The sequence below is a fragment of the Arvicanthis niloticus genome, chromosome 18 (genome assembly GCF_011762505.2).
Source record: "Arvicanthis niloticus isolate mArvNil1 chromosome 18, mArvNil1.pat.X, whole genome shotgun sequence".
NCBI classification, from domain to species: Eukaryota; Metazoa; Chordata; class Mammalia; order Rodentia; family Muridae; genus Arvicanthis; species Arvicanthis niloticus.
Window position 1 is genome coordinate 6,261,516 of NC_047675.1, and position 15,485 is coordinate 6,277,000.

A 15,485-nucleotide genomic window follows, 5' to 3' on the forward strand; every position below is an offset into this window, starting at 1 on the left:
CTGGTGGAGCTACTTGTGCATTTTGAATTCTCTTTGGTGCAAATCCAGGAGAATGCTGAGTCATGTGATCCATGTTTCCCTTCTGAGGATCATTAGCTTGCAGAGTGCTCGTCTCTCTGGCCATGCCCACCATCTTTGCACATTTCAGTTGTGTTATTTGTCTATTATTGAGTTGTTAAGATGCCTTATATATTTATAATGTGAATCTTTCATCAGCTATTTGATTTAAAAACGTTTTCTCCCAAGCAGTGTGGTTACTTCCACCTCCTGGTACTCAACCAAGAGCAAGTTTTTAATTTTGATGAATCCAACGTGTGTGTGTGTGTGTGTGTGTGTGTGTGTGTGTGTGTGTGTGTGTGTGTGTGATCTCATTATCATAACTAAGAAGGCTTTGACTAATCTAAGACCCCAGTAATTACTGCAATTGATCTAAGAGCTTTAGTAGTTTGACATACTTATTTAGCTCCATGGTCTGTCTGTGTGTCATGAAGAGGATCTAACTTTATATTTTGCAACTTTCAGCACACATGCCTGCACACACAAATAGGCCATAATCCTGAACACACCTTTTTTTTTTTCTCCCTTTTTGATCTGGTGGCTTCACTGGACTAGTTCCTCTGACTAAAATATGGAAGTGATATGATGTTCTTGCTCTCGGTCTGCTCTGAGGATCATTGTCAGTCTCTCACACTAAACATGACCATGAGGGAGTTTTAGATGTCCACTCACACAATAAGGAGGTTTCCTGTTATCCCAAGTGTGCTGAGAGTTTTAGAATGAGAAGGGGGTTGGGTTTTGCTAAGTGACTTTTTTTTTTTTTTTGGTATCATTTGAGATGACCTACACTTTTGTTGTTTGTTTTACTGATGTGAGAGTACTGATTTGTTTATGTTAAACCAACTTCGGACTGCTAGAATAAATCCCTGTTGATCATGATTTAAAATCCTTTTTATGTTACTAGATTTGCTTTGCTAGATTTTTGTGTGTTTAATTTCACCCCTGTATCAATAGGAACGGCTGTTGTTAGGGCTTCTTGATTTGGTCTCTAGTGGTATTTTTGTCTCAGAGTAAGACTGACCTCACATAATGCTTTGGGAAATGTTTTCTGTAGACTGCTTTTAAGAAGTTGAATATGATTGGTGTTAATTCTTCCTTACATGTTTGGTATTTGTTTTTCAATGAAGGCAGCTAGGACTGAACTTTTCTTTGTAAAATGTTTTCAGTCATAATCATATTCAGTTGCTTTCCTTATTGTATCAGAGATTTCTTCTCTTTTTCTCTTCCTCCATCCTCCTCCTCTTCCTCCATCTTCCTCCTCTTCCTCTTGAGTGTTTGTGTCAAGAGTCATTATTTTTGTTATTATTTCTGGGATATTTTAATTTTAGTTTCTGTAACATACTTACACAATTCTCATATGATCAAGGTCTGTAGTCTTCCATTTTCATTTCTGATTCCATTATAACCATTTGAGTGTTTCTCCTTTTCATGCCTTGGTCAGCATGGCTAATATTTTGTTACTTTATAATTGGTGGTTTGATTGCCCTATTTCCTCTGTTGCCTTTCTTTCTTCTGTTTCATTTTCACTCTGTCCTCTCTTTTTGCTGTTTCTGTCAGTCTTCTTTGGCTAGTCAGGAAAACATCTTCCTTATGTTTAGATATAAATGCACATGGCCATCGTGCTGGTTCGGTTCTGATGCTGTTGTTAACATGGGCCATCTGGGAAGAGAGAACATCAACTGAGAAAATCTGTCCATCATATTTGCCTGGAGACAGCTCTGCAGGGCAGTTTCTTGATGGATGATTGATGCAGGATGCCCCAGTTCACTGTGGGCAAGTTGTCCTGGACGGTATAAGAAAGAAAACTGATAAAGTGATGGGAACAAGCCAGTAAGCAGCATCCTCCATGGTGTCTGTATCAGTTCCTGCCTCCAGCTTGACTTGCTGTCTTGAGTTCCTGCCCTGACTTTCCTTCATGATGAACTATGAAGTACAAGCTGAAACAAACCCCTGTCACCTTGGTTTTGGTAATGGTGTTTTATCACAGCAATTGACACCTATAGCATCCATAAGTAATCTGTGTGTGTTTGTGTTACTTTATCTGTTACTTTATCTCCTATTGGTTGCATTTATCGGTTTTGTTCCTCTCACCATGTTCTGTACTTTGTAGTTTGCCTTGTGGTTTCTTTCCTTTTGCCCCATGGTTACTCAGCAGTGTGCTTAGTTTCCACATAGCAGTGAGGTCCTCGGTTGTTTCTGCTCCACACTGCTAATTCCACTTGGTTGTGGATGCTGACTTCTCAGTGACATCTTCCTAACGAACCCATTCAGAACTGAAGCCTGTTTTATCCTCTTGCCCTCACTGCTCCATGTTCCCTCTACCTTACTGCGCCCCCCAGAACACTTCTCACCATGTCTCACCAAACAGGCCCACTTTCTGTCTCCATCCCATTGGCCCATTCATCACTCCATTCTAAGCGTGCCAACATTTCAGTATAGTGTTCAGTTTTTGTTGTTACTGATGCTTTCCTGTTGCTCTGCTGTTTTTGCTTTGTCACAACTCAGTCCCAGTGAACAACCAGGAGAAGCTGGCATGTCTAAGGGTCAGCTCACTTACTCATTTACTTATTTATTTAGTGTGCCAGGGATGGCTCTCAGAGGAGCACCCCACTGCCAAGTTATGCCGTTAGCCTACGAGTTCTTAGAACTGTGCTTGTGCTCCCTGCCTGTTCAAGCTGCTTCACAGTGTGACATCATGGGTAGATTTATCTCTCTTGCCTCCTCTATGGTGAGTGCCCTGCTCCTGTATAATTAGATGCAAATGACCATGCTGTAGCACACTGAGTCGTTGATAGTGTTATAGTTTGATTATGTGATATGTATATGTGTATGTATATGTATAGATATATATCCTCAGACTAAGAAGTCTTAATTTGTTAATCATGTGTCCTGTCAGAAACATGGATGATGGCAGGAGTGTGCATCCAGCTAAGCTGTTACCTGTTGTTCATTGTTTCATGTAAGCTGTTACAGGCTGGACAACTGTAGGTCTACATGTGCCAGACTAATGTAAACATTCTATGACTTGTGGGATGTATATACTGTGCTGTGTGTATAGAGGGAATTATCTATAATTATATGGCTAAAATATCTTAACCTATCATTTGAGATCAGGATATGTTTTCGTTAAGTCATGTGCATACTCAGATACATGTAGACACACACACAGAGGGGAATGTGTGTGTGTGTGGAGAGAGAGAGAGAGAGAGAGAGAGAGAGAGAGAGAGAGAGAGAGAGAGTTTGTCTTTTAAAGGACAGTTAAAGGATCATTTTTATGTGTGTATGTTTTTAAAAGAATGACTGGCTGTTGTCTTAATTGATTAGCCCATCCCCAAAATGCCATGGTGACCTCTCTACATCCTCACTTCAGGCAATGACAGAAGCATGGAAGGAGAGGCTTCTTACTACCTGGGCTTGGCCCACTTGGCTTCTGGAGAATATGAAACTGCACTAACAGTAAGTTGAAGAGAACTTTTAATCCTCTCTACTTCGTCATTTTAAACTATTTGATGCTATCATAAGATCAGGAGAGATGGCTTGCATCTGCCCTCCATATACCCATTTATGGAGATCAAAACTGAATAGCAGTATCCTAGGAGCATGAAAAAGCCAGTTCCATCAGTTCTCGAAGCTGAGATACAGTCAGTTACAATGAATGGCTTTAAGATATATGTACATTACACACACAGAGTGATATGACCCTCTACTCCCATTCTCCCAGAACAAGGGAAAATAGTTTTAAATGAAAGAAGATTAGGCAGTGAGTGTGGTGATTTTATAATGTGATTTGGGACCATTCGCTTTGAGAGGAGGCGTCTGTTAAACTGTAGTGTGAGGTGCATTGATGTGAGTCTTTAGTGGAGAGGGTGTGTACAGCAGAAACGGTGGGCCACTGATAGTCCTTAACACACTCTACTCCATGACAAATTTAGTGTGTATACAGTGTGTAACTGGGCCCGCTCTGCTTGTCTACACAGGTAAAAACAGCAAGAGCTGTGTTTTCATTTCAAGTGAATTAGTTTTCTTCCCTTATGCCTCTGTAATGGTTACAAAATGTAGCCTCCTAACCGTTTACATCTCACGCCCTTACCTGACTTGGAGATCGTATAGGTTTGATGCTTAGCTTTGAGATCTATCTCGTTGGCTTCTTTAGATGTTTATGCTAAGTAGGATTCGTATATCTGGGTCACATGTTAGTTTCTAGCTCCCTTGAAATTGGTCATCATAGAAAACATAGATTTTCCTAGATGGCTTTTCTGTTTAAATTTCTTGGTCAGTGATATGTGTTCAGCAAAGCTCTGTTCTGCTGCTTGGAGAGCATACAAACCCCCAAGATGTATACTTTCCTGCAGGAGCTAATTTAATGAAAGTGACCAACTGAGAAACAGGGCCATGATTCAAAGTCATGTAGACAAGGAGCTTGTGAGGGAAGAGAAGAGGGGCAGGCTCAACACTGAGAATACGGGAGGTTACAGGGGGGGTGGGGTGGTTCTATATGCAGAAAGCACACAAAGATGATGACTGAATGGTACACGTGAACACATCCTCACACATGCTCACACATGTCCACATGCATATACCTTTGGAAGCAGTGAATTGGCTGAGGAAAGATGAAATGTATTAAGAGAAGATGATAAAAAAAATTGTAAAGCAGGGTGGTGTGTGCAGCCTCAGGAAATTGAAGTAGGAGGATTGTTTGAGTTAGAGGCCAGCCTGGGCTACATAGCAAGACTGTCGAAGAAGAAGAAGGAGGAGGAGGAGGAGGAGGAGGAGGAGGAGGAGGAGGAGGAGGAGGAGGAGGAGGAGAAGAAGAAGAAGAAGAAGAAGAAGAAGAAGAAGAAGAAGAAGAAGAAGAAGAAGAAGAAGAAGAAGAAGAAAAAGAAGAAGAAGAAGAAAGAAGAAGGAGGAGGAGAAAGAAAAAGGAAGAAGAAGAAAAAGAAGGAGGAGGAAGAGGAAGAGGAAGGAGAAGAAGAAGAAGAAGAAGAAGAAGAAGAAGAAGAAGAAGAAGAAGAAGAAGAAGAAGAAGAAGAAGAAGAAGAAGAGACTAGCTCATAGATTCTCACCAGCCATCCTTTCTCTTTCTCCCACTTTCTGTTCCCATCCCCCTTCTCCATATCTATAGCAAGGTAACTTCAAACAACACAGTAGCATTTACAACAGGGAATCTCCCATTTCCACACTTCGCTCCATGATTCTTTTTTTCAAAGACAAATATAGTTACAAATGTATGACTTTTCTTTGTAAAACACCCTGTATATGCAACACATAGAAGTGCATACAAATGTGTGTTCTTCTGTTGTGTATAAAACACTTGCAGTTCACACACAGCTCATGTGTGTTCTTCTGTTGTATATAAAGCACTTGCAGTTCACACACACAGATCATGTGTGTTTTTCTGTTGTGTACAAAACACTCACAGTTCACACACAGCTCTGGACTCGGAGTGAACGTCTTCACACCAATTCAGGCATGCTTCACTTTTAGTCTTAATTTTCACAGGTTCATGGAGGGGTGATTAACAGATAAACATTTAATATGCAAAACATGCTAGGTGCCATTTTGAGATGCACGTAGACTGGAACGTGATCACGACAACCTAACTCATTAGCCCATCTATTCTGTAACTCATCCTGTTTTTCTGAGAATACTCAAGATCTACTCTCTTAGAAAAGATCAAGTGTAGTTGTAGATACTTCATTTTTAAAGGGCTGCATGGGTACATATGGTTGGACCACGGTGTATTTAGCCTCCTATAGGAGGACATTAAGGTTATTTTCAATAGCTTTATTGTAAATTATATGTGTTGCTGCTTGAGTATGAAATGACCCCTTTAAAGCCTCCTATGTGTTGGTCCCCAGGACAATGTTCAGAGATGGGACTTTAGGGTAGGATGGAGTACTAGATATACTTCCATCACTAGTAGACTACATCCAGCTAAGATTTGGTGATCCACTGCCATACTTGGGAGGTAGTGGAAACTTTATAGACAAGAACTTTGAGAAAATAGATTGAACCAGTCACGGTGGCTTGCTGTGAGCCACAGTTTTACATCAACTTGACACAAGCTAAAGTCGTCTAAAAAGAAGAAACTTCAGTTGAGAAACTGTCTCCATAAAATCAGGCTATAGACAAGTCTGTGGGGTAGTTCCTTAATTAGTGACCAGTGTAGGAGGGCACAGCCCATTGTGGGTGGTGCCATCCCTGGGCTGGTGCTTCTGGGTTCTATAAGAAAGCCGTCTGAAAACGCCATGAAGAGCAAGCCAGTAAGCAGCACCACTCCATGGTGTCTGCATCAGCTCCTGCCTCCTGCTTGACTTCCTGTCCTGACTTCCTTCAGTGATGGATTGTACATGGAAGAGCAAGCCAAATAAACCCTTTCCTCCCTAACTTGCTTCTTGGCCATGGTGTTTCATCTTATTAATTGTAATCCTAACTAAGACACTCACTCTTCTAATGCCAATATTTGAAATTCAAAGGCTAGAAGATTGCCAGGAGTTCCAGGCCAGCCTGGGCTACAGAGTAAGACCTTATTTCAAAACAACAATACAGGGGAAAAAAAAGAGAAGAAACCTTACCAAAAGTAAAAATAATAAAATGATGATGATGATGATGATGATGATGATGATGATGATGATAACCCATGACATAGTCCAGCTGGCAAAGCACTTGCTGCCAAACCTAAAAACCCAAATTGGTATGAATTAATTGACTAACAACAAGGTTGTCCTTTGAATTTCGCATGTGTGCTGTGGCACATACTTCCACATATACAGACACACAATCAATAAATACGTAAAAAAAAATTAAAACCAAGAAGTAGGTGTCTCAGGATGTGGGAGTGTGTTCTTGAGGTCCATTTCCTGTTCTGTCTTGCTCTGGGCTCCGTCTTTGTCTCTCTCTGCCTCTTGTCCATCATGAGGTGAGGTGAGTCTCTTTGCTCCTCACTATCCTCTGCTGTGATGTTCTGCCTCTCTGTGCACAATCTCAGGAGCAATGGAGGCAAGCACCATAGGTCAAGATCTCAGAAACCATAAGTCACAACCCTTCTTCCCCCTCTGTCTTCCTCAGGCATTTTGTCACAGCTACGCAAAAGGTAATTAATACAGTGCGCAATAAACAACCTTATAAGATATGACTAATTTAACTATAGAACTACTGCTTTTTAAGTGCGGGATTCTGGTGCATCCTATGTTGTCAGTGGTATAAGATAGTCCAGTAAAGACTGGATTACAAAAATTATATTTGACATCCAAATGGAAAATTCTTGAAACTATTTTTAGGAAAGTATTTTTTTCTAGAAGTAAATATGAATGTCATGTTCACAGCCGATTATCTGGGTAACCTTGGGCAAGTCCCTTGAGCTCTCTACATCTCAATTACTTCATGTGCCCTGTGGGAGTAATAAGTAGGCTTACTCTGTTGAGCATAATAGGTCAAATGGTGCCAGCCCCCAGACATTCCCTGATCCCTGGAACCAGTGAATTCAAACTTAATTAGCTTAAGGACCTTGAGATAAGATGATTGTCCTGGATTGACTGGGGTGGGGCTCTAATTCCAAAGTCTTTCATCTTACAAAGAAGGGCAGAAGAGGTTGTGAAACACACAGAGGAACAAAGACAGCACAGAGAGAGGAGGACCACTGGAAGGGCAGGAGCTCGAAATCATGCAGCATCAGGACCCGACTGATGGCCCTGGGAGGAGATGCTGACCTGCCTCTTCCCCCTTTGATGGTATTTCTTGACTCAAGTTTACATTGCTAGCATATCAGCCCTCATCCTTACAGACATAACCACAAGCCAGTCTGGTCTAGACACTTCCTCATTAAGAATCTCTTCCCAGGTGACTCTAGGTTGAGTCAAGTTGACAGATGGAACTGACTAGCAAAGTCAGCATACAGAATAATGGATTGACTGATGACCTCGTCACACATGTGCACCACTGAACTTTGCTGCTCTCCTCTTTCCTTCTGGCTCCCTCCCTCTGAACTTGTCCCCTGATTCTTTCATGCCATTCACAGACAGCCACAGAGATGGTTGATACTGATGATACTAGCAGGCAGGTAGCTAGGTTGGCGATAGATGATTGACTGGTAGATGGAAAACGTGCAGCACTTGTCTCTGCCCTCACTTTGGTCCTTTGTAGATTGTACTCTGACAGTCTAATCAATAACCTCTCAATATTACCTTCATGCTTTAAAGCAATGACAGTGTCTCGTCCTATGTGGCTGGGGACGAGAGTGAGGGTGTCCCCGTATTTGCTGTATCGTCTTGGAACCCCTAAGAGACGTCCCACTCTGAAGACAGCTGATATTATTAAAACTATTGGCTTTTGTCCAGCCACTTGTGCTTTATCTTCTAAGCTGAAATATCTTCAAATTTTTAGTATTTTTCCTCTGGACTCAACCTCTCATACATTTCTCACACCAATCTATTTAATGATTCTGTCGTATCTTTTTCAAAGAAATATTTCTACTCAATAATTCTGTTGACCGGAAGGAGGCATCTTAAGTTTTTGCTAATGTGCCTTTATTGAAAGACTTTTATTTTTTCTTGATACTATAGTGAGTTTTAATAGAAACTAAAATACAATCATTAGATTAACCTTAACAGTTTATAAAAACCAAGATGTGAAGGCTATCTTTAACTCTAAGGGTTCCATATACAAATGTAAAATTTTTGGTACCTGTCAATTACCACATCATATGTCGACTTACTGATTAAGAAGTGTTAAGAAAAATATTCTGATTTTAAACGTAAGCTCCAGGTAGCTAAGTATACTATGTGCACACACTCTATCTCTGTCCTTGGCACAGAGCTCCAAGGCACAGGCTGCTCTTGGCATTATGAACTGCCAGGGAGGACGATGTGAGGGGCTGACTTGTTGCAGGTCATTTACTCTTCTTTCCTGGTCCACTCTTAGCTTCTTCAGGAGGGGGCATATGAATTGGCTTCCATGGAATTGGGTTATAAAAAGTTGGTTCTGGGTAGGAATTTCCACTGTAAAAACCTGTGAGCTTTCCACTGGAGTAACCATAGCCCTTTGCAGCTGGACGAGGTTTATTTTTTGCATTTTCCAACCATTCTTTAAACTTTTTTCTGCGATTTCATTTTTCTCCTGTAATTCTGCTTGCCATTGTTTTTCTTTTTTCTCCTTAAAGACTTTTATTTAAAAATTATTAGAATATCTAACTAAACAATGTGTTAACAAGAAAAAGAATAAAAGTTTAGGGAGCAACTTCTTGCCGTTTGTTGCCGTTTAGGGGTGTCCCTGCAATGCATTTGTTAGTGATTTATTCCCCAAAGCCATATGCTATTAGTGTTTGCTGGTGAGAGCTTCAGGAGGAGGTTAGACTCAGATGACGTCATGGGTCTCCATGATGGTAAGAGCGGTAGTCTAGTGGAGATACTCCAGGTAGCATGTTTGTTCTGCCATACTGTGTGAGGCCCTCCACCTTGTTATATAGAATTCAGAAGGAAGTCCTGACCAGATGCAGCTCCATACTCAGACTTCTCAGCTTCCAGAGCCATAAGACAAACAGTCTTCGTTCTCTTTAAAAACAAACAAACAAACAAACAAACACCTTCTGTGGCGTTCAGATGTAACGACAGAGAACAAACTAAATCCCTGGTCCTTCTCATTCCTTCCAGAATGGCACAATAGAGCTGAGCTGAACTTTTATTAGGGCTGAAGTCTGTATTAGTGACGGAAGGAAGGGTATTTGGTGAAGAGAAGCTGAGACTGCTTTACTAACACGGAGTAAAAGGCCATAGAGACCCTGACTGTCAAGAGGAGAACATGACCTTTACGTCGGCCTCTAAGAAAAGGAATTGAATTCCCTTTGGCCCACATCTTTTAACTTGTCAAGGATTTTTTAAAAATGCAACTCTGAGTTTTAGATGTTATTTCTTTGAAAGATAAATGGGTTTTACTAAAAGTCACAATTAAGACTTTCTGCAAAGTTGAACCAATCATATTGTAACCCTAAAAAGAAGTCCCGCCCCCTCCCCCCAGCCTTTTGTCTGGCAAGTTCCTTTCTTCCTAAAACCTCATTCACCTTAACAGTTCCTGGAAACCAACTTATTCAATTGTTCATTCTGTGAATAATCTGGTTTCCATTATGAGTAATAATGTAATTTATTACAAATTTATATGGGGTCTCATAGAAAGCTTATACAAGGAGATAGTTCAGTGGTTGAGAATGCATTCCTCTAGGGGACCTAAATTTGATTCCCAGCACCCATGCTGTGTGGCTCACAACCACCTGTAACCAGCTCCAAGGGGTTGGACATCTTCTGGCCTTTGCAGACACTATACTCACACAGACACATGCACAGAGACACACAGACACACAGACACACAGACAGACAGGGAGAGGTAAATATAATAAAGTCATTTTTAAAATGTGTACAAGGAAAGAAAAATTCATCAGATTGCTATTTCATTTGCTTTTATAGAGCAGGATTCATCACGGACTCTTATTTAATTATTTCGCATTCCCAATGCAGCCATCTCCATGTCTAGCATGCTATCATCTTTATGATGACATAGAAAGCTATTAACGTGTATGCATGGCTGACCTATAATTCATCATCACCCAGCAGCATTGCATAAAAAGAATGCAAGTACATACCATATGTCCGAAAAAATAGTGACATTACTATTCTGGCAACCTACATCTTGCTTGATATATATCCATTAACAATAGAGAGTATTAATCATATTTATTAAGCATTCTTGGGATTTCATTAAGTAACTGTGGTGAAATTTTATTTATCCTTCAAACCTAACAGATGCAAGATATATATAAAAGTCATTCCTCACAAAGAATGACTTATTCTTTCTGTAACATTTCACGGATAGAGAATTTGGGAGGAGGAAATAACTCTTAATAATTGTTCCTGCTTAGTGTTTTTCTGTACACAGCTTCCTAGGGTAGTGAGCTGCGGCCAGTCTGGCTGGCATGCATGTGTACACTGGTAGATTTTGGACCAACATACATAGGCAAAGCGCCTTTAGAGATTCTTTAATAAGTGGCATTATCTACTATGGAAATACGTTTTTAAAAAAAATACTCTGTGTGTGTGTGTGTGTGTGTGTGTGTGTGTGCGCGCGCGTGTGTGTGTGTGCATATGTGCGTGTGCGCGTGTGTGTGTGTGTGTGCATATGTGCGTGTGTGTGCATGTGTGCGCGTGCCATCGCATGAGTGTGGAGGTCAAAGAAGAACTTGAAGGAGTGACTTCTCTCCTTCCACTCTTTGGGTCCCAGGGATGAACTCAGATGGTCAGCCTGGTGTCACGTGTTCTTACACCCCGAGCCAGTGCACCAACTCTAGTCTTACTTTTCTCTTAACTATCATTTACTAATCTCAATTGTGAATTTACATAACACATAAATTTATCTTTTAATTGACATTCATTTTTATAATGAAAATAAGGCAACATTTTGTGTAAAGCTGTTTATATACCTTTTCTTTGAGGGAAAAAAAAAGACATTCCCCAAAAAGAATTTGAGCCGTATCTTTAACTAAATGTAACATGTTTCATTTTCCATGAAACGAAATGTGTCTTACTCATGATTAGGAGTCCTTGCTTAAAGCCCGAGAAACACGTGAACTCCGTGCAGGTCCTAGCAGCCGTTCACTTACTTGACACAGAAGCTTTCATCACTGTATCAAGAACTGTCTTCCTCTGCTCCGCCCTCTGACAGCATCCCTGAGAACTCTACAGGAAGCAGCTCTCACAGACTCGAGTCCCACAAGCCATTGCGCTCACACACACCCTGCGCACGCCTGACACCATGCAAACAGCACTTTCACTCCGTATGTGATGTTAAATAGAGAACTGTCCGGAATCCCCCGAATCAGACGAGTCTGAGTGAGGACTTACAGAAAGCAGTGTAAAAGGAAGGTAGTGAAACTTCCCCCATTTTAAAAAATGGGTTCATTTCTGAACTGCATGGAAGGAAGTAACACGGTTCAAAATTACTTAGCAGTGATCTCAGACATAAGTTCAGTGTATGAGCACACTGTCTTCCAGAGAGTTCGCCTTATGTGCAAAGTGGCTTTTTAAAAATTATAAGAAAATCTGTCTTAATAATTTGGAGAGTGAAAAAGCAGCTGATTTATGGTTAATTTTGGCCTTGTCTTTGTATTTAAAGATATAGCCTTCCTGAAACATTAAACCAGGTAACTTTATAATAATTACTGAAGTTTCTGTTGCACAGAAAAATAGATCACATCAAATCATAAGGTTTATAGTTTCCTCACAGTGAGGTGAGTAACCCTCACACATTTTTTGCTTGAATGAAACTCTATAGTGGTTTTCAATACTGTCAATAGATTTAGAAAATCTTTGCATTTTTCATTTTCTTTTTCTTGGCTTTATGTCTTTGGAAGTGAATGAAAAAAAAAGGAAATAAAAGGAGGAGTACTTAAGCGATCCTATAGTGTGGGAATATCTTTATTATAGCCGTAGGGGAGAAAACAAACAGAGTCCAGGCTGAACATGGCCGGCATACTAAACTGGACCATGAAAGGAGAGAGGGGAGGCAGAGGAAGGCAGGAGCTGCCTACCAAGAGGCGGTCTGGACCAAGGCCAAGAGACTGGTGTAGACAAAATGGCTGCGTTATAGGGATCAGGCTGAGGGAGGAGGTGAAGCCCAGCCCCTGGGAGGTAAGTTTAGTGTAGGGGGCGGGGTAAGAGGTGCTGGGAGGAGCCACAGTACTGAGTGAGACTGGTGGGATGGAAACCTAACATGCCAGCATTTTGTTGATGATGAAGGGACCACATAATCTCTTGTATAGAGGCCTTCTGCTGAAATCAGGGCATCATCAGAGGAGGAGGAGGCCAGGAAGGCTGGAATGGTAGACGGGACAGGCTGGAGGACATCTGTGTCACCCACTCCCCAGGTTCTGTGAGACTACCTGGGACTAGCAAAGTGCAGGCAAACTTGGAGCAGTCTAAGATGCAGGGCCTCGGGCTGCTCAGAAATTCCACCAGAAGCATCTAGGGCTGGTGTGTTGGGAGCAGTTTCCTGTCTTCGGTAGATTGGAAATCTGTTGGGATAGATATAGACTGTTGTGGTCACGCACACGCGCGCACACACACACGCACACATACACACCACCTCAGCATAGCTGTAGCCATTTTGTTCCATGGCTGCCAGCTATTTCATGTTGTTGCTTTAATACGCCTGCCAGTCATTGACAGAGAAAAATAACTTTCAGAGCAGGGTCATGCTAACCACATCTCCTGTTACGTTCTGTATGTTCTGAGGTTTGTTAATCTTAAAGAATTCTACAAAGCTTTATGTACGATTCATTAAACTAAAGGTCAATATGACCTGTTCTGTCTAAAACGGCTTGAGTCAGAGCTGACCACTGGGCAGCACTGCCTGCATCTGTGTATGAGCTCATTGTGCTTTCTCTATTTTTTTTTCCTTTATAAGCTGACAGAGAAAGATGCTTGTTGCCATAACCCCGACCCAATTCTGAGCCGTGTCCCTGATCTGCTCAGTAGTGGGTGTGCGTTCAATGAACCATCCCTGTCTGACTGAGATCAATATTCCTGTGCTTTGTGGAGAGACTCTCAGACCCCAGCATAGACTAGGAACAGAAGGTAAGCTTAGGGAGTTTATGGAAAATTTTATTGTGGATGTGCATTTGAGACTTTCAGACCCACAGTCCTGGTAGTTGAGGGAAGGGAATCCCAAGACCAAGGAAGGGCTCACTCCCTCCTTTGGGAATAGGAAGGTGAGGAGAGTTAGGGATACTTACAGAGTCCTTTTGACCTGCAAGAAGTGGATTCCAGTCAACTCCCTGAAGCTTACATGATTCTTTTAATTTTACACAAAGAGATAAAAGTTTTACATCGCATTACCACTGTTTGTGATCTGTACTGAAATCCACACTGTAGAAAAAACAGCAGACTCACAGCTTTGAGACACAGTAAAAGTTTAAGGCCCCAAAAATGATTTGGGGTAAAAAGCATTTTTTTCTGTCCAAAGGACTGGACATATAGATTGGTCAGAGGTGTTTTCAGCACAATGAGAAGAACTTTTTGCCTATATTTATAAAACAACAAAAGGAAATTCAAAAAACTGAGCTTGTGTTTATAACAGTAGTCAGCGCTTCACCAGGGCTAAAGCGCTCATCCGAACTCCACTGATCAGTGTTGAAACTCTGAACTTTTGAAGTCCCAGTTAACAAAAGCATTGAGAGGGAAAGAAATCTGAACCGTTTTTAAACCTGTTTTGTGAGTTTAATCTATTTTGAGAAGCCTGTTAGCAAGGTAAATGGTGACTACCTTTCTCTGAAAGAGACCCAGCAGCTCTAGAAAAAAAATAAATAAATAAAAGTGAAGCCTAGTTTTATAAAATGAACTGAACAGGTATCTGTGGCCTTCGGGGGAGGAGCTAGTTTGCTTGCTACTGTTAACATAAAGCTACAGCTAGCCATCAAAGTCATGAGAGATCCAAGCAGGATAAATTATAGCAACAGATATAATCTAAATGGCCTCTGTACCCAGTGAAATGTCCAGCGATAGCCACCCAAGGTTCATAGATGGTAATCTCAATGATTTTGTCGGGAGGCAGAGTAGTCTGCCTTCAGCTGCACACAGGACAACGTCCACCTTTGACTGACAGACACAGAAGATCTCAGAAATTCTTCTGTGGAGTAGGAACTTGGGAAAAGTGTTGGCAGGATAAGTAGGGCAACCAACACAAAAGTGTCTACAGTTTGGGCAGGACAGTAGTGGTGAGCATTCCCGTGCTCTGCATGGGGTAATCTATGCCCGTTGTCTTCTTTGGAGACCTTAGGAGTTGGCATTTCTGTCACAGAAAGCTACTTTATTAAATGTGTTAAATGTCATATTATTCAGCAAATCTCTAAAGAACTTGAGGGCCATTATCTATTAAGTATACATGATTTAAACAAACTTTACCTGTTTTTAATTACTCGTGTCAGGCTTAATCTTGAAAACACATACAGGAGGGTAACTAAAGCTTGTCACTAAATGAGTTGCATAACAGTTTACAAGTTAGTAGCTTTTATAAAATTAGGATTTTACAACTTTATCACTGTAAATTTTAAGCTATAAATGCAGTCCTTAGAGAAACAAGGAACTTTCTTGATCTTCTTTATAGTGAACCATTACAGAATATTACAGTTTCCAGTGTGACTCGGGTTACCCAAGAGCTGAAGCGTAACAAAGTGAGCAAAGACGAATGCTTTGTCAACCTAAGTAGACCTTAGGAATTTGTAAACCCTTTTTTGATCAAGTGTGTGTGTGTGTGTGTGTGTGTGTGTGTGTGTGTGTGTGTGTATTTACTAAACATACATTGTCCTTTATTTAAATTTTTCTAGAAGTCTGGTGTTAAACAGTTAGCAAAGACATGGTGGTTGGATGTAAATCTCTCTGCCAGCTTTT

The 15,485-nt window shown here is 41.0% G+C and overlaps 1 protein-coding gene across 1 annotated transcript in view; it reads left to right on the forward strand.

Moving 5' to 3' along the window:
* Positions 1–15,485, forward strand: part of Ttc29 (tetratricopeptide repeat domain 29) — a 193,597-nt gene that overhangs the window by 67,526 nt on the left and 110,586 nt on the right. The window contains exon 7 of the mRNA XM_034522949.2: positions 3,428–3,513. Within this exon, the coding sequence (XP_034378840.1) occupies positions 3,428–3,513 (86 nt within the window). The remainder of the gene's footprint in view (positions 1–3,427; positions 3,514–15,485) is intronic.